The sequence below is a fragment of the Aotus nancymaae genome, unplaced genomic scaffold (genome assembly GCF_030222135.1).
Source record: "Aotus nancymaae isolate 86718 unplaced genomic scaffold, 86718_ANA_hifiasm-v0.15.2.pri h1tg000010l, whole genome shotgun sequence".
NCBI lineage: Eukaryota > Metazoa > Chordata > Mammalia > Primates > Aotidae > Aotus > Aotus nancymaae.
The window spans coordinates 62,495,170-62,516,821 of NW_026988421.1; the positions used below are offsets into that span (position 1 = coordinate 62,495,170).

The following is a 21,652-nucleotide window of genomic DNA, read 5'->3' on the forward strand; positions in this document are numbered from 1 at the left end:
TAAGGGCATGTGAAGGTTTTAGAACTATCTAGAACATAGTAAGCATTAACTAAGTGTTGGCTTATTATTACTTTATCATTTGATTTCTCTCAATAAGCTGATGTGCATTTTACTGATTAGGGATAATAAAAATAGGGAACAGAGACTGGGAGAGGTCGGAGCATCTGCCCAAGGTCACATGGCTAATAAGTGACACAGCATGGATTTTCAGCCCCAGCACCACACCCAGTGCTCCCCTGACTGCCTAGCTGGCCCCAGAGCTTTCTGGCTGGACCACACACTGATCTGTCCTGGACCATTTTCTCTAAGCTCAGCTGGGGACTCAGCCTAGTACCTCTCCCTACAGATGCCCAGAAGTGTGAGCTGATCTGCCAATCAGCGGACACAGGGGATGTGGTGTTCATGAACCAAGTGGTTCACGATGGGACACGCTGCAGCTACCGGGACCTGTACAGCGTCTGTGCACGTGGCGAGTGTGTGGTGGGTGCATCCCGGGCCACCCCGACTGCTGGCACAGGGAGACTGGAGGGCTGCACTGCAGCCCCTCCTGCCTGGGAAGATAAGCGTTGCCTTGCTGACCCACTCCCAACACCCTTCGGTCCTCAGCTTAGTCCTGGGGTGCTGGAAGGGGCTGCTTACTGCTCAGCCCTGTTGGAGCTGGGAGGAGATTGCCAGAATCCCCACCATGCCAGGTTTAAGACCTCACTCAGGTCACACGGTGAATTTGTGCCAGAATCCTGTCCAGGGACACCTCTCAGGCTAGAGGTCCTCTCCTGACCAGGGCCTGGGGATGGGAATGGCAGTGGGGGCAGGGGAGCCTCCTCCCACTGACTTCATCTCTGGTCTCAGCCTGTTGGCTGTGACAAGGAGGTGGGGTCCATGAAGGCGGATGACAAGTGTGGAGTCTGCGGGGGTGACAACTCCCACTGCAGGACTGTGAAGGGGACGCTGGGCAAGGCCTCCAAGCAGGCAGGTGAGCCGGGCTGGGGCTGGGGGGATGATGAGGGCTGACTGGAGATCTGGCTGCCCCTCAGGGGGGCCCTCCCTCCTTGAACTGTGCCATAGTTTGGGTTGGGGAGAAGGGGCCCTGGGGCCCATCTCCCTGGGCTGCCCAAGCTGGTGAGCCAGGCACTGCAGCCAGTCACCACATCTTCCAGGCAAGCTCCTCCCTGAATTCGGGGCCCAGGAGCTCCAGGAGGCATTTTCTTACTGGGCAATGTGCTGTGATGGGAGCTTGGCCATCCCTTAGACCCGGGGCTACTGGTGGGAGGGAGGCGTCAGACAGGTCTAAAGATGTGGCCAAGACGGGACTGATAATCTTCTTTTCCTCTCTCCTTTCTCATTTTTTTCTTTAAACCTACGGCACTTTCTGCTTTGAATTCCTGCTATCTGAGTTTCTTGACTTTTCTCTCTACCTCCAATCTGACCAAACTTGCTGTGCAAAAGGACCAGATATCAGTCCTTCATACATTAGTATAAATGGGGCCTATTTCCTCTTGGGAGATGTTATAGCTTTGCCTCACCTTTGATTGTTGTGTGGAAGGTTGGTGGCTCTGAGAAAGCCTTGTTTCCAGGCCTTGGATCAGGAGGGCCATGGGGGCTCAGGATAGTCATGTGGGGTCTTCATGGCCTTTATCATTTAAATCCCATCAGTAGCAAGTAGTTTCAGGTGTGAGAAGAAACAGAGAGAGAGAGAGTCAGAGGAGCAAAAAGTTGGGGGGAAGGGCAGAAGTGAGAGGGAGAGGAAGAGGACCAAGAAAGATGGAAGTAATAGCAGCTGTCACACACACAGAGGCCCTTACAGGACACGTCTCATTCGACCCTCCCGGCACCCTCATAGAGAAGGTGTCATCCTTAGTTTACAAATAGGATACAGAGGTTCAGAGAGGTTCTGCGATCAAATGAGATGTTCCTGGGTACCCAGTGAGAGAGTGGGGGTTGCTGGGCAGTGGGACCACCAGCTTAGAATGCTCACAACTTCTGGACCCTCCTGTGTGGCAGGAGCTGCCAAACTGGTGCAGATCCCGGCGGGTGCCAGGCACATCCAGATTGAGACACTGGAGAAGTTCCCCCACCGCATTGGTGAGTGCTGGGGTGCTGGGAGGGGACAGTGGGGCCCCAAGCCTGCCCTCTGATTTGAGGGAACTGGGAGAGCAGAGGGCAAGATTCTAGTTCAAGCGGAATTATACTAACTTGAATAATGGGCAGAGACCCCCTGTTCATTTTATTTTTAAATTTATGCTGCATGGGTAACCCATTCCATGATTTACATTTCAGAAGGTCTAAAAGGGGACCTAGTAAAAGAATCTCCTTCCTACCCCACTACCCCGGGGGCAATTTTCTTCCCTAGGGGCAATTGCTGTTAATAGTTTCTTGTGCACATAGAAGGCTGTTAAAGGAAAACCATTTTCACATAGTGTATCAGTCAGCTTTTGCTGCCTAACACACCACTCCAAAACTTAGTGGCTTCAAACAATAATTGCTTCTTAGCTCACGGTTCTGTGGGTTATCAGTTTGGGCTGGACTCTGTGGGGTGTTTCTTCTGTGAGTCTGCCTGGACCGACTCATTCAGATGTTCTCAGCTGGTAGGTCTCCGGGAGCTGGTTGGTCTAGGATGGCCTCACTCACATGTCTGCTGGTTGGTACTGGCTGTTAGCTGGGGTCACGAAGGTGCCAGGGCCATGTCCTCACCAGGCTGACCCAGTATTATTCACATTATATCTGTCACATGGTCCTCGGGAACAGCTTGTGTCATGTTTTCTAATGTCCCATTAGTCCAAGTCACATGGCCAAGCTCAGATTTAAGGGGTAGAAAAATAGATTAGCTTTTGATGGTAGAAGTGGTGAAGTTACAGGGCAAAGGGGCATGCATAGAGGAATAGGAGGAAGGGAGAGTCTTTCTGCAGTCTTCTACACAGGCTCTTACATTATTCTCATTATAATAATACTTAAACGCCAAGCTGCTAAATGAGGTGACGCCCTTATGCTTGTACCAGTTTTCCAACTATGAAGTGAGGCTGGATTAAAAATGAGAACACCACAATAAATTAACAAATTAAGGACATTAATATAATGTGAGAGATGCTTTGTTTTGTTTTAGGCTGTCAAAAAATGGACACTTCCAGAGAGGGAAATCCATAGAGAGAATAGATTAGTGACGGCCAGGGGCTGGGGAAGGAAAGAGGCATGACGGCTAATGGATATCAGGTTTCTTTTTGGGGTGATGAAAATTTTCTGGAATCAGACGGTGGTGATGGTTGAATCTACTTAAAAATCAGGCCGGGTGCAGTGGCTCACACCGGTAATCCCAATACTTTGGGAGGCCAAGGCAGGCGGATGATCACTTGAGCTCAGAAGTTTGAGATCAGCCTACGGAACACGGCGAAACCCCATCTCTACAACAAAATATACAAAGTTCAGCTAGGTGTGGTGGCGCATGTCTGTAGTCCTAAGCTACTTGATGGGGCTGAGGCAGGAGTGTCTCAAAAAAAAAAAAATCACTGAATTGCACATCTTAATTGAGGGAGTTATATGGCGTGTAAATTATATCTCGGTTCAAACCCCATGAGTCTGGTTCAGAGCAGGGTCCCAGTGGCAGGTGGGCAGCAGTCTGCTTCTCCCACACTGGGCAGTGGCATCTGTGTTCAGACCCTTTTGCAGTGGACATGCGGGCCACAATGTCCCTTCGAAATGTCACAGAGGCCCCTCTTCCCCATTACATCTGCCAAGTCACACTGCTTGGCACCAATTTCATCATAAATGGAAACACAAAACACGTATGTCTTGGCAGGCTCGCATCACACACAAATTCTGCCATTCATATTTTTAGATTATCAGCAAAATAGTAATTTGTAAATATCTTCAGTTTCCTGGATAACTTGCATTTTTTGGAGAACACATCTGCATTGGCACCTCCCCTTAGCACAACTACAGGGGGTTCCTAAGCTTCTATTCTTGAAGGCACCTGAAAGGGCATTGTCCCAACAGGCAGTTGGCACAAGGGGAAACTGAGGCCCAAAGTAGATTGAGGGGCTCTGTATGCCCTGATTGATCCAAGAGGCGTGCGAGCAGAGCCAGTCTTGGCCCAGGTCTCCTGCCTCCCAGCCCCGTTCCCTTGCCAGCCATGCCACTCTTCCACAATAGTGCCCACCGTACGTCACTACTTACAACCACAGCGAGCCCAGGTTAGAGGACTTTGGTTCAGGCAAGTCCAGCCCTCTGTGTCTGCCTGGCTGTGGGGAATGTGCTGGAATTAGGGGCTCGGGGAGGGAAGGGACAAGGAGAGAAAGGACATTTATTCCAAGAAGAGGTGGAGCTCACTGATACTACCTTCCCTGGGGATGATTTCAGAATATTTGCAGGCCCTGGGATGCCTCAGCCAGCCCCTTTCATCCTCTGCTGTCTCCAAAAATCTAGTTCTTAGATTCCCACTAGTCTTCTGCAGAGGTCATGGCAGCGGCTGCTAGCACCCGGGGTAGGCCAAGTGCAGGCTTGCTTGCCTGTTTATCGGGTGAGTTCCCTGATGGGTTAGACTTTTCCTGGGAGCCCGGTTGGGAGAGTGAAGCAGGGGCAGCCCAGGAGCTGAACTCTGAAGTTGGCACAGATTGTGTGATTATACAGGTGTGAGGTGCACAGTGGCCTTCAATGAAAACGTGGATATATGAGTGTGTGTGCATGTATGTGCATCTGTGTGCATGCCCGCATAGGGGTGTGTGTTCCCAATAGGACATGTAGAGGCCCAGGAGAGGTAGTAGCCTTGGCACTGAAGGCAGAGTCTCTGCCCATTGTCATTAGACTCTCCTGGAATTGGGGACATGGACTCTCTAAAAGGAAGTGTAGGGAAGAGAAGGAGAGCTCATGCCGTTAATATCTCCCATGCCCTGGGCCATGAGCTGCCACTTTTCATGCATTGGCTCAGTTTAGCGAGCCTCATGGCCATCTAGGAATATTGTTATCCTGTTTTGCAGTTGAAGGAAACTGAGGCTCAGAGAGAGGTTGGGTACAGAGCAGGTCACCTGTGGAGCCTGGATTTGGGACTTGGTCTGGACAGTGGAGAGTTTATGATGGTCCACCCACCACTGTCTGAAATGAAGGGTGCATAGTCAGGGCTCTGCTACAATGAGGTGCAGGAGTGGTCAAGGGCAATGGGAGGATTGGAGGCTGCCCATGGCCTGAGGAGCTGCCCAGCATTAGCCTAGACGGTCCGGAGCCGCCGGGGATCAGGGAGCCTGGGGGTGAGGCCTGGAGGCAGGAGGCGAGGGGCATCTCTCCAGTAGCCTCCCAGGTAGAGACAAGGCTCCTCATTTTCTACTTCCCTTCCCTACCCCCCGCCCCACCCCCACACTGCTGCTGTCTCTCTGGGTGCCTGGGCTCTGGCCCAGTTCCCACTGTATATCCAGGACACTCTGTGTCTAGGAGGAGCCTCTGATTCCTCGCCTGTATTAACAGCAGCCAAGCCCTTAAGAAGTCTTTAAGGATGGAACTGAAGCAGTTGGCAGAGTGACTGGCACATGGTTAGTGTTCTCAGATCCTTAGCTCTTATATGACAGTTAGGACCATTTAAATCTATTCCAGGTGGGAGCTCTGTGGGCCCTTCCTCCTGGACATCCCAGGGCTCTGGAGCCTTTGCCCTCCCCACTTGGCTAAGGGGCCTGGGTCTCAGGCTGCTGGGTCCTAGGAAGTCCAGGGTGGCCAAAGGTACCACTCAGGGGCCTTGGCCAGGTGTCAGACCTATATGTCTCCTACCCACCTGCCTCCCAGGGTCTTTGGGTAACAAGTTGTGAGTTACTCACTGACTGGAACATTAAGGGGTAGGCAGTTATGGATTTTTTAAATCTCTGCCTCTGTGCCAGGCCCTGTGCTGGGCCAAGAACACCAAGATGGAGATGAGCCAACAGGCTTCTGGGAGAGGTGTGGCATCTGCAATCACAGTAGTGCCAGAAGTCCGACACTTTTCTGATGGTCTAGCAATAGTGCCCCTGCACGTCACTACTTACAAGCTGGTTATGTTTATGAACTCTCCTCATTGTCCTGAGAGCCTCAGCCGTCGGGGGCGGGCATTGCCATTATCCTCCTGGGGCAGCAGCAGCCCTGTGAGCTGGGCACAGTTATCATTTCCATTCTTGAAATGGTGAAACTGAGGCAGCACAGGGAGGGTTGAGTAGTTTCCGCATCATCAGTCTGACTCCAGAGCCCATACTTTTAACCTCTATACTCTGCTATAGAAATTCTAGGGAGGGCAGATTCCCTGAGGACTGGGTAACCAAAGAAGGCTCCCTGGAGGAGAGGGGATTATGCTGAGCCTCAACTATGGGTAGAGATTAGTTAGGAAGAAAGGAAGGCAATAAGGGTGGGAGGAATGGTAGGCACTATGATCCAGAGACAGCGACAATAGTGTGTGTGTGTGTGTGTGTGTGTGTTGGGGGGTGTGGCGGGGTGTGTGTTGACCTGTCTAACTCGGGAGGGCTTGGGTAGGGAAGAAAGGCAGGTGGACAGGAGCCAAGATGGCTCACTGAAAAGCCTTGAATATCACATTAATGGCCCACCCCAGTGGAGGGAAGTAGAAATCTGTGTGACCCTCTCCCCGCACCGGCCAGTGGTGAAGAACCAGGTCACCGGCAGCTTCATCCTCAACCCCAAGGACAAGGAAGCCACAAGCCGGACCTTCACTGCCATGGGTCTGGAGTGGGAGAATGCAGTGGAGGATGCCAAGGAAAGCCTCAAGACCAGCGGGCCCCTGCCTGAAGCCATTGCCGTCCTGGTGAGCCCCACTGTGTGCGGTGGCAGCCCCTGCCCATTCCCCTTGTCCCCTTAGCTTACTATGTCTTCTGCCAAGCCAGCATGACACCATTCTGGTGTCTTTAGGAGCCTGGGTGAGGGCAAGGCACCCTCCATCCTGGGGTCAGCTCCTCATTTGTGCTTAAAAGCCTGCAGGATGGCAAGTGAGGATGAATAAAGAGAATTGTTCCCTCACTGTCAGACCCCAGATACCACATGCAGGGAGTCTGCTCTCTTTAAGGCAGTCTTGGAAATGGAACCTGGAGGGAGGTTGGGCAGGGCTGGGTCATCCTGGCGTAATCCCACATCTGTGTGCATCATAGGATGGCTGGCAAATGAGTCCAGGAGTAGCTTCCTTGGGCCTTTAAGGCAGTTGAACCAGGGGCCCCAGCCTCTTGAAAAGGGGACAAGGCTGCTGTCCCGACTGGGACCCATCTCTGCCCATACCCCACTTCCTAGAGCATAGGCCAGGGCTTGTGGAGCAGGGATTAACCCAGCAGACCAGACCATGAGGAGCTCTGTTCATGGTGCCCTCAGCACTGGCTGGTGGCAAGGATACCTTGAATGAGCTTTGTTCCTGGTGTTACCCTCACCAACTGGGGGGCTCCTGGAGGACAGGCTCTGTGGCCTATTGGTGTCAGCATATCAATTCAATCCAACACGTATTTTTGACTCACCTTGTATTTGTTGACCACGCATACATCTATGGCCAGCTGATTTTCATCAAGTGTACCAAGGGCATTCAATGGGGAAAGAATAGTCTCTTCAAAATATGGTGCCAGGACACCTGGATATCTACATGCAAAAGAACGAAGTTCGACCCCTTCCTCACACCATACACAAATATTACCTCAAAATAGATCAAAGACCTAGATATAAGAACTTAAACCATACAACTCTTAGAAAAGAACAGAGAAGCAAATCTTTATGACCTTGGATTCTTAGATATGACAGGCACTAAAAGCATATACAGCAAAAGAAAAAATAGATAACTTCATCAAGATTGAAAACTTTAGTGCATCAAAAGACATTATTAAGAAAAGGAAAGACCAGCTGCAGAATGGGGGAAAATACTTGCAAGTCATATATTTGATGAGTCTAGTATCCAGAGCATTCTTATTAACTGCCTTCTAGAGCCAGGCAGTGTGGTTGCTGCAATGAGCCAAACAGACAGATCGACAGACAGATGGCCCTGCCCTCCCATCAGAACTTAGATCTATGAAAGGGAAGAGTGTTCATAGGTGCACTGGCTGCTCTTGGGCCTGGCACACGCAGGTGTCCAGTCTGAGTTTGTCCCATGGTGGCTGGTCTGAATCCAACCTCCCACTGCACCCCAGCCACGCTTGGCATGATCTCATCCTAGCTTTCACAGATTCTGCTCTGACCCTAAGGCTTTCTCTTCAGCCCCTCCCTCCCAGTGCATGCCAGCCTTGCTTGCTTCTTTGGTCCTGTGCCAGTCCCCATCTCCCCTCAGGTGCTTCCCCCGGCTGAGGGTGGCCCCCGCAGCAGCCTGGCCTACAAGTATGTCATCCACGAGGACCTGCTGCCCCTCATCGGGAGCAACAATGTGCTCCTGGAGGAGACAGACACCTATGAGTGGGCGCTCAAGAGCTGGGCCCCCTGCAGCAAGGCCTGTGGAGGAGGTACCTGTTCCCTGACCTGCCGGTGCCTTGTTGGGGCAGCCTAGGGTCTCTTGAGAGGCAGGGGTGGGGGGTTGACATTGTCTCCATTTGATGTGTCCCTGCTTATGACTCAGTTTTTCCTTGAAGATCTCCAGTGTGTGGAAGCCCGTTTTGGGCAGGGCCTTTGGGATGGGGCTGGGGGTGCTAGAGCAGTATCCGGGCCGAGCCTCTGCCCTAAAAGGGCTCACCCACTGTGGGGACAGACAGCTGCCCAAAGCCACCTTCTCACCAGTGAGATGGAGCTGATCCAGAAGGCATCCCTCAGAAAGTGATGTGGGCAGGCGGGGGCATAGGCACAGAGGGAGGTGGGATGGGCTCACAAGGATCTATGGGTACTGCCCTTGAGGCCCCAGCAGGGCAATGGAGGGCCTGGCCAGACCAGACCCACGGCAGCCTGCCTACCCCACAGGGATCCAGTTCACCAAATACGGCTGCCGGCGCAGACGGGACCACCACATGGTGCAGCGGCACCTGTGTGACCACAAGAAGAGGCCGAAGCCCATCCGCCGGCGCTGCAACCGGCACCTGTGCTCCCAGCCTGTGTGAGTGCTCCCAGCCTGTGTGAGTGCTCCCAGGGAGGGACAGGGAATCTGGTTCTATGCCAAGCCTGGGCCCCAGGCAGCATAGCTGCTGAGCCTGCTCCCCTCAGCACTGGGTTATGGAGACACGACCATATAGGCCACACTGGTTTCAGTGCTTCTGGGCTCCAGGCCCAGGCCAGGATGCTGACCTCTACCTCTTCTCGGCCTGATTGTCAGAAGTCCAGGGACACAGCTCAGCCTGCCAGCTCCCAGCCATGACCCAGCCTCTAATTGGGATTTCCTGGCTTGAGTCTACATGTTCTTCTGAGCACAAGGATGACCTTGGGATTATTTGGGGAAGAGCCTCTGGGGAGAGGAGAGAGCTGTGCCTGCTGGAGGACTCATGGCCAGGCCTCTGAACCTGTTGCAGAGCCAGCCCCAAGACCTCCTCAGCCTCCACCGGGCTTCCCTAGTACACCCCAGGCAGACCAAGGCCGAGAACGGCTGGCTACTAGAAATCCACAGAGGGCTTCGTCCATCTTCCTGCTTCCCCAGGAGTCTTCCCTGCTAGGGGTAGGGTGCTGCCTGGACCTCATCAGCTTCTGTTTCCTTGGGCTGGGGGAACCCCAGGGCCAGGCATATGATCAGGGGCCAGGGTGGGAACTGATGGCCAGCACTGGAGGCTGCTGTGGCCTCCCTGTCTGTGCCCAGGCCAGGCCATGATACCCAGTCCCTCCTCTGCCCAAGACGGCTTCATAACCAGCCCTCTGTACTTCTCTTTTGCTCATTCCTTTGTACTGTTATTCAGACTGCTTTTCCCAAAAATGCCTGTGGTCACAGAGCATGCAGGGTTAGCTCTGCCTGGGCTCTGCCGGGCAGGGGTCCCCCAACCCCAACCCCTTTGGGGTTTTAAGGAAGAGGTTGACTTGGGAAACCTGCCTGGAAGTGCCCTGGTTTGCTAAAAGAGGAGGAGTAGGGGTTGGGGCTCTCCCTCCCTCCATCCCCACCAGAGCAGTTTTATTTCCTCTAGTGCACCCAGTGGGCATGTGCTTAAGGTGCTGTTGGAAGTTGCTCTGTGGATAAAAGACACTTGCAGGCCACCAGCATAGCTACTCGGTGCTGAAGCTCTGTGGGTGATGATGGTGACAGTAACAGTGCTCTTGTCCTAGGAGCCCCTGGGAGGTTGAGGGATCTGCCATGAAAGTGTGGCTTTGATCTCTGTTTTGTGCTCTGATGTTTCTCAGCACCCAGGACAGAGCCTGCACCAGTAGGCGCTCAACTACATATGAGGCTTTGAAGTAATCATGATGTAAGGATGGGGTAACTGAGGCCTGAGGTTTAGAGGGCTAATAGTTTGCCCAAGAACACACAGGGTGCTAGAATTTAAATATGCATTATATCTGTTTTTCAGACAAGACAGAGCAGGAGGGAAGAGTGCCCTCCCCGAGGTCACATAGCCAGGGAGCTGCAGAGCCAAGTGGACAGTTGTCCTAGGCCTCAAACATTCTGAAGCCCAAACCCCCTCTCTGGCTCCTGCCTGCAGCTGTCTGGGGATGGGAAGTGTCCCCTGGGATGATGTGTCCTCTTGGTCTCACCTCCTTTCTTCTCACCCTGTTTCCAGGTGGGTGACAGAGGAGTGGGGCGCCTGCAGCCGGAGTTGTGGGAAGCTGGGGGTGCAGACACGGGGGGTACAGTGCCTGCTGCCCCTCTCCAATGGAACCCACAAGGTCATGCCGGCCAAAACCTGCCCCGGGGACCGGCCTGAGGCCCGACGGCCCTGTCTCCGTGTGCCCTGCCCAGCCCAGTGGCGGCTGGGAGCCTGGTCCCAGGTGACTTGTCCTCAGGAAGTGGGAGGGGCTTGGGGAGGAGGTGGGTCTGAGGGATTTTTTGATGCTCCCTGCAGGCAAGAGAGTTTCTGGCTGAATTTCTCCCCCTATATGGAATCTAATTTTTCTTAAAGTGGAATAGCTCCCATGTACCCTGGGCAGTGAGTCTGTGCTGGGCCTTTGTATTCATTCATTATCACCAGTAAGCTTCATACAGTGCCCGAAGGCATGGGTTCATGTCCCTGTGTTCCAGATGAGCAGACTGAAGTACACTCTTGCATTCCAGAAATATTTGCTGAGCACTAGCTATGTGCCAGACCTTGTACTGAGAATGTGGGAACCCAGCATCAACCAGACAGAGCTGATTCTTGCCCTCATGCAGCCCACAGTCCTGTGAGGGAGACGTGCGACGTATTAGACCATCAACCCACGGCCACGCACTGACAGACTGCAGTTGGAGCTGGGTGGGGTGTAGCGGGGCAATATGGTGGAGGATGGAGGGTGGTCAGACAGCTTCTCCGAGAAGGTGTTGCTCAAGCTGAGACCTGAGGGACAAGCCACAGGAAGAGACCAAAGCAGGAACAATCTTACAGAGTTCCAGAAACCAAAAGGACAGTGGGGCTGGGAGGGATAGGGGCTGCGAGATAACACTGGGGAGGCAGGTGGTGATAGGGGTGGGGAGTCCGTGCTACAGGGCTTTGCAACGAGTTTGCATTTATTCTAAGAGCAATGGGAAACCAGGGACGCAATGGGAACCCAGGGCAATACGAGCTCTAATTTCAGGTTGTAAAGATCACTCTGGCTGTGCTGTGGGAGGCTGACTGTTAGGAGGTCAGGATAGCAAAAGGGAAAAGTCAGGCTGCTTGGTTATCTGGAGCTCTGTGGCTTAGACCCTGGAAGTTGCCTCAGGGAAATTGCCTCGAGGAAATTGTCTTGGATTTCCTTTTAAATCCTCATTTGATGTGAGTATTGGGAACATCACCAAGTGAAACAAGCCGGGGTGGATGCAGTGACTCATGCCTGTAATCCCAACACCTTGGGAAGCGGAGGTGGGCAGATCTTTGGGAGGTTGATGTGGGTGGATTGCTTGAGCCCAGGATTTTGAGACCAGCCTAGGTGACATGGCAAGACCTTGTCTTTATAAAAAATTTAAGTTAGCCAGGTATGGTGGTGTATGCTTGTAGTCTCAACTGCTCTGGAGGCTAAGGTAGGAGGACTGCTTGAACCCAGGAGGTCAAGGCTGCAGTGAACTATGACCATGCCACTGTACTCCAGCCTGGGTGACAGAGCAAGACCTTGTCTCAAAAAAAAAAAAAAAAAAAATTCCACACATGTAAGGGCAAATACTGTATGAAATACTGTATGAGGTTACTTTGCTAGTGATTTTCAGGGGCTGGGGGAGGGAGAATGGGGAGTTAGTGTTTAACAGGCATGGAGTTTCAGTTGGGAAAGAGGAAAATGTTCTGGAGACAGATGGTGGTAATGATTATACAACAATGTGAATGTGCTTAATGCCACTGAACCGTACACTTAAAAATAGTTAAGATGGGCCGGGTGTGGTGGCTTACCCTTGCAATCCTGGCATTTTGGGGGGCTGAGGTGGGTGGATTGCCTAGGGTCAGGAGTTCAGGACCAGCCTAGCCAGCATGGTATAACCCCATCTCTAATAAAAATGCAAAAATTTGTTGAGCATGGTGGCGTATGCCTGTAATCCCAGCTACTTGGAGACTCAGGCAGAAGAATCGATTAAACCTGGGAGGCAGAGGTTGCAGTGAGCCAAGATCATGCCATTGCACTCCAGCCCAAGTGACAAGAGCAAAACGCATCTGAAAAAAAAAAAAAATTTAAGATGGCAAACTTTATGTTATGTAGATATTACCTCAAAGCAAAAAGCCTCATTTGATCACAGTGATGTTTATTGTAATAGCAAAACTTTAGGACGTATCCTAAATGTTTATCTATAGAAGACTGGCCAAAAATCATGGTCTGTCCATATAATATAGTACTATGCAACAAGAAAAATTAACAAGCCTGAACTGTACTCACCAAAATGGATAAGCCTCTATTAAGAGAGAATACATTTAGGTGAGAAAAAGCACTTCCAATGGATGCCATTTACTTCATGTTTAGAGTAGGCCCTACATCCTGTTAACAGGATATCATCACATCAGCCGACCTGCCCTGAGGCACACCATATAGTGGATTGCAACAGGGGAGTTTGCTAGAGCACAATGCAATTTGAAAATATGCTGAGATGCTCGTTTATTAAAGCTGGTGGTGGCATCTGGATAACGTTTTGTGAATAACTCCATATTTTTCTGTATGCTTGAAATATTGCATTATGAATATTTGTAAAGAACCAGAAATCCACACACAACTCATACATTTTATCTGACTGCATAATATATAGCTTCATTTATTTTGATATAAAAAAGAAAGATTGCTGGTCTTCAAAGGACCCCATAGATAAAAGTAACAGAGAGATGGCAGACAGTGGAAGATACTGGCCCTGTTGCAATAAGAAGAATATAGAGATGAATCTCTAAATTTAACTTTTATTTGGGAAGTAAGAATTGCAACTCAAGGCATACACAGAGCGATGTAGTCTTCAGTATGTCCAAAGAACAGAGGAAAGGTTGGGGGTTTTATTAGAAAGAGACATGGTATGTATTGTGTTAAACACAAACTCATTGGCACTAGACGAGCTTGTGGGAGCTGGCACGCCCTGACAGTGAGTGACGGTGTATGTAATACTAGCCCTGCAGTCACAGCAGGTCGTTTCAGCAGCTGCCAGGTAAAACTGGGCTTGGAATTACATCAGCCTGTTTCAGCAGCTGGCCTTGTGGAAAATTTGATTCTTGGAGCAGGTGCTAGGTGCCCTGAGTGCTTTTTCTCCCGGTCCCTCAACTCTGATTTAGCTGGGTGTGACAAGAATGACCCTACTCATACAATCAACTTTCACAGCCCCTCGTGAGACTGAGTGAGCAGTCAGGAGCTGTTGGCTGCTGTTTATCATGATTCATCCTGGGAGGATGAGCCATGTTTGTCTCATAGTTCTGTGGGGCCCCATGACCCTTGTGTCTTAGTGGTCACATGCTCCAGGGTGGGAGGTGGGGTCCTGCAAGTTCCTCTCCTTTCAGCTAGTTAAGGTTGTGGTCAGCGCCTAAAAAATGACCCAGTCACAATGGGCAACATTGCTTCCCTGGAGTCCCTGCCCCTCCATTGAGGACCTCCACACGTCCTGTTTGCCAGAGTAAGAGTGGGTCAGGTCCAGGGGATGATATATGTGGCCACCCCCTGCAAACAGTGCTTGCCTTCTGCTCCTTGTACCCACACCCTGCCCTCTCAGAGAAGACACTTTTGAACATACTTCTGCAGGCCCATGTTTGGTAAATTATGTCACAAGATCATTGACTATCAGAGCTAGTCAGAGAAGGGTCCATGGAGACCCTGTCACCCAGCTCTCTCAGTTTACAGAGTTAGACACTGAGCCAGGGTGGGGGTGGGGATAGCAGATGCTGGAATCCAGGCCCCTACATCCTGTTAACAGGATATCATCACATCAATCGACCGGCCTCAGGATTACATGTCGTGGATTACAACATGGGAATTTGCTAGAGTGATACACAAAATACTGAAGAATCCAGGCACAGACCAGACACAGTGCATGCAGGTGGTAGTAGGGAATGGGGTCCCAGAGGTTCCCTCCTGAGCCAGAGGCTAACCATTTAGATTGTGGAAAGGCCCATGGGGTTCTAGGCTCAGGGCAATGGCTCTTTACTGTTGGTACCAGGACTATTGGACAACAGGTGCAGTGTCCCACTGAGACTACTTAGAAGCAGTCCTTGCATGTCCCTCTGGTCAAGTGAAGACTTGGCCCTCTCCTTTGTACCCTTTCTGTCCCGGGGCATTGGCTGCTGTAAGCTCACTGGTTTGTCTTCCTTCTCTCTGTCTACCCTGACCCTGGCCGCTGTGGCCTGGCGCTGACCCACCCATGGCAGTGCTCTGCCACCTGCGGAGAAGGCATCCAGCAGCGGCAGGTGGTGTGCAGGACCAATGCCAACAGCCTCGGGCAGTGCGAGGGGGATAGGCCAGACACCGTCCAGGTCTGCAGCCTGCCAGCCTGTGGAGGTGAGCTAGAGGGGATGGGGAGGCCAGGTCTAGTCCTTGAGACAAAAGTCCCAAATACTAGAATCACTTCTCCCTGTTCACAGGAAATCACCAGAACTCCACGGTGAGGGCTGACATCTGGGAACTTGGGATGCCAGAAGGGCAGTGGGTGCCACCATCTGGACCCCTAAATCTGGTTAACAAGATATCATCAAGTAAGTGCGGTCTATGGACACTACCCCGCTCCCCAGACCTTTCAGTGGCCCTGGTGTTGCAGCATGGGCCATGCAGTGGACTAGACCCAGCTTGTGGCTGTCCATGTGACCTCTGCCTCCCTGAGCCTCAGGTACCTCAGCTGTGAGGTAGGGAGGAGGCTGTACTGGTCTATGACCCCTTATCTGCAATTCTAAAATACTGATTTCTGAGTTTGGTGCACACTTATCTGGTGGCAAAATCTGACCTGAACTAATGAAATCGTTTATTCTTTTGCTATAGAAACATAGCCATATTGGTTACAAGATGATATTCCAGGCTCCACTGAGGATGTTCTATAATGTAAACACAGAATATTACTTTTCTGACCCCAAAAATTTTGAATTCTGAACTAATATCTGGTTCTAAGATTTTCAGACAAGCAATTGGAGATCTGAGCTGCCTTTATAGGACTGGGGAGAGGACTGAATGAGAGAACGCATGCGCTGTCTGGCTGTCAGCTTCCAGTAACAACAGGCATAGCAATTTCTCTGCCCCATGATCAGGAGCCCATCAGTTCATCCTGCCATCTTTCCATTCATCCACCCACGGATAAATATTTACTGAGCATCTGCTACGTGCCAGGCTGTGGATTCTGCACTCCTTTCCTAGGTTCCAGCTCTGTTTTCCTTCCTTACCCTCCCAAGGACCAGGGCCTGGCAAGATGAATAGCAGAAAGATCAAAGATCCTAACTCCCAGTTGGAGGACCAGTTGGCTGGTTGATCTTGTGCAAATTCCTTAACCTCTCTGAGCCTAGTGACCTCATTTGTAAAATAAGGTTTCTGACTAGATGTCCTCAAAGGACCTTCTACCTCCAAATTTTGCTACTTCTCTGCTTCTAGGCTGAGGTTCCAACTAGGGAGATCCCTGGGTTTCCTGCCCTTTTCCTTCACAAGTCAAAGGATGAGGCCCTGATTTTGGTTCCAGAAATCTGGCGCCATCTAGAGGTCATTGGCTTGCCATTTTTCTCTGATCTTTCTCTTCTTCCGCTAAGCCAGCCCCTCCACCTGTGTCTCTCTCTTTCCCTCTGTCCCTCCCACTCTTCCCACCTCCCTCTCTCTCTCTCTCTGCAAAAATTAGTAGAAAGCAGAGCTCCTGCCTTCACATTCTGTCTGCAGAAACCTACATGGAGTTATCACAGAAAGGTCCAATATTTTGGGCAAAGCAAACGCATGTAGTAGCACTTATCTTTGCCAAGCACTTTGAAGATGTTATTTGTAATTGCAATGTCATTATTCATTGGTAAGTGTCAGCATTAGCCCCATTTTATAGGTTAAGAAACTGAGGCTTGGAGGTTTTAAGTGACTTGCCAAAGGCCTCACACTTTTAAGTGATAGAGGCTGGATTTGAACTGAAATCTGCTTGATTCCAAATTAAGCAGTGGCAGTCTTAATGTCCTGGATGTGTGCTGACTATGGCAGATGGTCAGTCTGCCTGGCACAAGCTTGAGCCACCTGGGCTCTAGCTTGGCCCTGGCTGGAGTGAGTCAGACTCTTTGGGTTGATTGGGAGGGGTGAGGGTTCCTACTTCCATCCAGAGCAGCTGCAAGTTAGAGCCACCTGGTGGTGGGCCACACCCCAGACTGTCCAGTGTGTGGGTGAAGGAGACGGGCATCCCCAAGGATTCCAGTGTGCAGCCGGGGTGAGGACGAATGGCGAAGGGCTGGGGTTCTCAGATGTGCCCACACATGGAGTTCCCTGGAGGGCTTGTGAAAGCACAGCACTGAGCCCCAGCCTGAGTTACTGATGCAGTAGGGCTGGGTGGTGCTGGAGGATGTGCTTTGCCAGCAAGCTTCCAGGTGATGCTGCTGCTGCGTGTGGGGACATCACTTCGATATCTGCCGTTCTAGAGGATTTTAGTTCCTTCCATGTAGTGAGGGCTCACTCTCCTCTCGGGTGGCCCCATAGCCCGCTCTGGGAAAAAGCTTTACAGTGGGTCCAGCAGGGGCGGGGTGGAGGGCAGGCAGTCGGTGGGTGAGTGGGAAGAGGGGCCACCTGACTAACAGGCATCCCACATTGCTTCCGTCCTTGTGCTGTGTGTGCAGCAGAGCCCTGCACGGGGGACAGGTCCGTCTTCTGCCAGATGGAAGTGCTCGATCGCTATTGCTCCATTCCCGGCTACCACCGGCTATGCTGTGCGTCCTGCATCAAGAAGGCCTTGGGCCCTGACCCTAGCCCAGACCCAGGCTCGACCTCACTGCCCCCCTTCTCCACTCCTGAGAGCCCCTTACCAGGACCCAAGTCCCCTCCAGATGCTGTGGAGCCCTCTGGAAAGCCAACGGGATCCGAGGACCATCAGCATGGCCAAGCCACACAGCTCCCGGGAGCTCTGGACACAAGCTCTCCAGGGACCCAGCATCCCTTTACCCCAGAGAAACTGAGCCCTGGAGCATCCTGGAGCATCTCCGCTACCACCCCCGGGGGGCTGCCTTGGGGATGGACTCAGACACCTACGTCAGTCCCCGAAGATAAAGGGCAGCCCGGAGAAGGCCTGAAGTATCCGGGCACCAGCCTCCCTGCCACCTCCCCAGTGACATGAGCTGTGCCCTGCCATCCCACCAGGCACATTTACACTCTGCGTGCTGTCCCATGACCCCCAGCTCAGAGGACACACACAGCGGGGCAGGCGCAAGCACAGACTTCATTTTAAACGATTCTCCTTCTTGTTCTCATTTGGGGCTGTGATGCTCTTTACCCCACAAAGCGGAGTAGGAAGAAGGCAAAGATCAGGGAAAGCCCTAATCAGAGATACCTCAGCAAGCTGCCCCCTCAGGGCTCCTGTGGGTCTCCCCTGCCAGGACCAGGGTCACCTATCGCCCCCTCCTCACAGACCCTGGGCCCATGCAGGTCTGAACCCCGCTGGTCTGAAGCTGGAAGCTGTCAGGGCTGCCTGCCTTCCCGGAACTGTGAGGACCCCTGTGGAGGCCCTGCCTACTTGGCCCCTCTCCCCAGAAAGGCAGAGCAGGGCCAGGGGAGATGGGGGGCTGTTCACAGCCAGGCCCAGAGGAAGGGGGCCTGGGAATGTGGTGTGAGGCCTCCCAGCTGCAGGGCCGGGACAGGTGGGACCCGAGGTGATCGCAGGCCCAGCTCCTGGAAGCTGAGAGCTCCATGCAGTTCTACCAGCCTAGGCCAGGCAGCAGAGGCCAGTGTGTCTTTGCTTGCCAGGAGATAGTGCTCATGGCCACATTCTGGCCCTGCAGATGTCACTTGTGTTAATTCTGGTGACTCCAGGTACAGACTGTCCTCCCAAATCCCACCCTCAGCCCACCAGAGAAGGGGACTCAGGACACCATGGATCCCAAGTCCTCAGCATCCAGGGTTTTCCAAACTGGTGCTCAACCCCTGGCTTGACCAGGATGGCGACTTCAATCATCACTCCCAGCCTGGAAGGGGACTCTGTGGGACACAGAAGGGACGCCATTTCTCAGGCCGTCCCTTCAATCGTTGCCCTTCGCCAAAGATCGCTCCTGCTAGAGATGGGTGTCTTCGTCTCCCACCTGGCTCAAGCTGGGCCAGAGTGTGTGGTTCTCCCAGAGGTGGTCAGACCCCAGGGCTGAGGACCAGAGTCCACTCATAGCCTGGCCCTGGAGATGACAAGGGCTACCCAGGCTGAGTGCCCCAGGGCAGGGTGCCAGCCCCTGACCTGGTGCTGGGGTGGGGAAGATACACTGACCCATGGTGCTGTAAGGGCCTCAGCGCATCCATGCTACCTCCAAGGGACAGGTAACAGCCTTAGATCCTCTGGCACTCAGGAAGTGGCCCGGGTTCTCAGGACACCTCCAGGGTCATGGAGGGTGTCTCCCAGACTCCTGCCAGGGAATAGAGGTGCTTCTCACTTCTTCCTTCCCCAAGGCAAGGGAAGTGGGCCCCTGGCCTGCAACCCCTTTGGAGAGGAGAGGTCCTGGAGGGCCCCCCGGTGCTCCCTCCCCCTGCCACCCTCCTCTCCCTGGGATACTGGGGCACACATGGAGTCATTCCTGTGAGAACCAGCCTGGCCTGTGTTAAACTCTTGTGCCTTGGAAATTCAGATCTTTAAATTTTTATGTATTTATTAACATTGCCCTTGGATCCCAAAAAGTTGTATGTGTGTTTCTTTTTCTCTGTTTTGTGGGAAGGGGACATGGAAGCCAGAGCTCTAAGGCTGCAGACTGGGCTGTAGCAAGAGAACTGGGGGTGGGGGCGCAGCTGACTGCCCCTGTCTCCTGTTTCTCGGCTTTTCCACCCACGCCCTGCTGCGGCATGGCCAGGTGGCACACAGGGTGGCCACTGGTTTCGTGGCTACTGAATCTCCTGCTTCCCTGAGGCCCAAGTTGCAGGACAACACTTTATTTCAGATTAATGCTTCAGGAGAAAAAAAATCTTTTGTGATTTAAATTTGTGAAATTCTCAGCCTGTTTAAATGCAACTAGAGGCCATTGGGGCAGGGTGGCTCATGCCCATAATCCCAGCACTTTTGGAGGTGGGAGTTCCAGACCAGCCTGAGCAACATAGCAAGACCCCATCTCAACAGAAAATAAAAAGAACATTAGCCAGGCATAGTGTTGCACGCCTGTGGTCTCAGCTATTTAGGAGGCTGAAATGAGAGGATCCCTTGAGCCAGTTTGAGGCTACACTGAGCTATGATTGTGCCGTGGCACTGCAGCCTCGGTGATAGAGCGAGACCCTGTCTCAAAAACAAAGAAAAGAGCAACAAGAGGGGCCAGCTTTAGCAACTACAGAACAAAGAGATCGTCATTGAAAGCAAATTGACTGCAACCACTTTCACCTTCTAAGCAGTGGCGGAATTTGTGTCACGGAGTAAAAGAATCTACACTGCTGGGCACTGAGAAAAGATGAAGCTGGCGAAAGGTCCTCTTGTCCTTATGCAGACCTCACTCCTCCCCTGAAGGCCAAGGAGAAGATGGTTTGGAGAGCCCTGGCCCCTGGGGATGGGAACACAGCGGAGAGGGCAGCCTCTCCACCTGTCTGTGGCTGGGGGCTTTTTAGGATACAGGTTGTCTCGTATATCTAAGGTTCAATTAAATCTATTTGTGTTGCCGTCTCCCCAAACATCTGGAAATGTCCACCCCTGCCCCCCAAAATTAAGGGTTTCTTATGGGTCAGGATTTTTGCCTGTTTTGGTGGAAACTGAGAAAATGAAAGGATGCATGGGTGAAGCTAGAGGAGCAGCCAAGAGAAGGAGCAGAGCAGAGCCCAGGAAAATTGGAGGCAGGGAACGGAGTCCTGATCCACAAGCCTTTCCTCCAGCAGCCACCCCAGCTCCTCACACACAGACTCCAGGAAGCCACAGACACACAGCAAGGACACTGAACTCTACAGATTCTAGCCACTGGCCTAAAGAAGCAGGAAACCCAAGCTGACATCTGGGTTTCAGTAAATAAACCACTTCCAATTTAACAACCTGGGTATGACGTGTCTGTTTCGGGTCCGTGGAAGTAAAGCCGGCCTGTGGATGTACCGCTGCTTTTCTCCCATGGAACCACAGCATTTGTGGACTTGGAAGGAGCCTTAAAATTTGCTGGACCCTCTACTGTACAGATGTGGAGACCGAGGCCAGGGAGGAAGGGACATTCCCAGGATCACATGGTACAGATGTTTATGTGCAAAGCAAGGAGGCTCCTTTTATTTGGAGCAGGCCTGAAACCCAGAGTGAAAAAAGAGCCTAGAGTGGTGGGGGCCCAAGACACACTGTGGAGCAGCAGGGCGTCTTCTGGGCCTGCTAGCAATGGGTGGCTGAGGCTGCCCAGGCACTGCCAGGGCCTCCTGCAGGCTCCAGCTGGGCATGCTGGGAGGCTGGGCAGGGACCGGGAGACCAACTCTAGATGTTTTCAGGAGGGAGAAGGGCAGAGAGACAGGTACCCACTGAGCACTTCACGGTCCCCAGACCCAGGGTTCAGCCCCAGCTCCACCAGCCCCACCCAGTAGCCGAGGAAACTAGAGGGTGAAGCTTTTCCCTGGGGAGGTGGGTCACAGCCTGCAGAAACCTGCCCCCTCCCAACATCACTCTGACCCCACCACTGGGGAAGCCCGGATGCCAAGCTCCTAGGTGAGTCCTCAAAGTCTCCTTGGAGCCTCTGGCTTCTGACATCCTATTCTTTTTTTTTAGATGGAGTTTTGCTCTTGTTGCCCAGGCTGGAGTGCAATGGCACAATCTCAGCTCACTGCAACCTCCGCCTCCCAGGTTCAAGCAATTCTCCTGCCTTAGCCTCCCAAGTAGCTGGGATTACAGGTGCCTGCCACCACGCCCAGCTAATCTTTTGTATTTTTAGTAGAGACGGCGGTTCTCCATGTTGGTCAGGCTGGTCCCGAACTCCCTACCTCAGGTGATCTGCCTGTCTCGGCCTCCCAAAGTGCTGGGATTACAGGCATGACCTGCCATCCTATTCTAGGCCTAGCTGCTTTGCATGACACTGGTGGGGGCAGCACCCCCCTGGAGGTGATTCTGGCCCCCACAGGTGAGTGAGGGGAGAGTGAGAGGGTGCAG

The 21,652-nt window shown here is 52.4% G+C and overlaps 1 protein-coding gene across 2 annotated transcripts in view; it reads left to right on the plus strand.

The window, feature by feature from the left end:
* ADAMTS14 (ADAM metallopeptidase with thrombospondin type 1 motif 14) overlaps nucleotides 1-20,559 on the plus strand; it is an 85,585-nt gene extending 65,026 nt beyond the window's left edge. For both annotated transcript variants that reach the window (XM_012460307.2, XM_012460308.2), the window contains exons 13-22: nucleotides 347-480; nucleotides 850-973; nucleotides 2,002-2,082; nucleotides 6,597-6,760; nucleotides 8,252-8,420; nucleotides 8,869-9,001; nucleotides 10,602-10,809; nucleotides 14,808-14,937; nucleotides 15,021-15,131; nucleotides 17,214-20,559. In XM_012460307.2, coding sequence (XP_012315730.2) covers nucleotides 347-480; nucleotides 850-973; nucleotides 2,002-2,082; nucleotides 6,597-6,760; nucleotides 8,252-8,420; nucleotides 8,869-9,001; nucleotides 10,602-10,809; nucleotides 14,808-14,937; nucleotides 15,021-15,131; nucleotides 17,214-17,707 — 1,748 coding nt within the window. In that variant the 3' untranslated portion in view covers nucleotides 17,708-20,559. The remainder of the gene's footprint in view (nucleotides 1-346; nucleotides 481-849; nucleotides 974-2,001; nucleotides 2,083-6,596; nucleotides 6,761-8,251; nucleotides 8,421-8,868; nucleotides 9,002-10,601; nucleotides 10,810-14,807; nucleotides 14,938-15,020; nucleotides 15,132-17,213) is intronic.
* The last annotated feature ends 1,093 nt before the right edge of the window (nucleotides 20,560-21,652 follow it).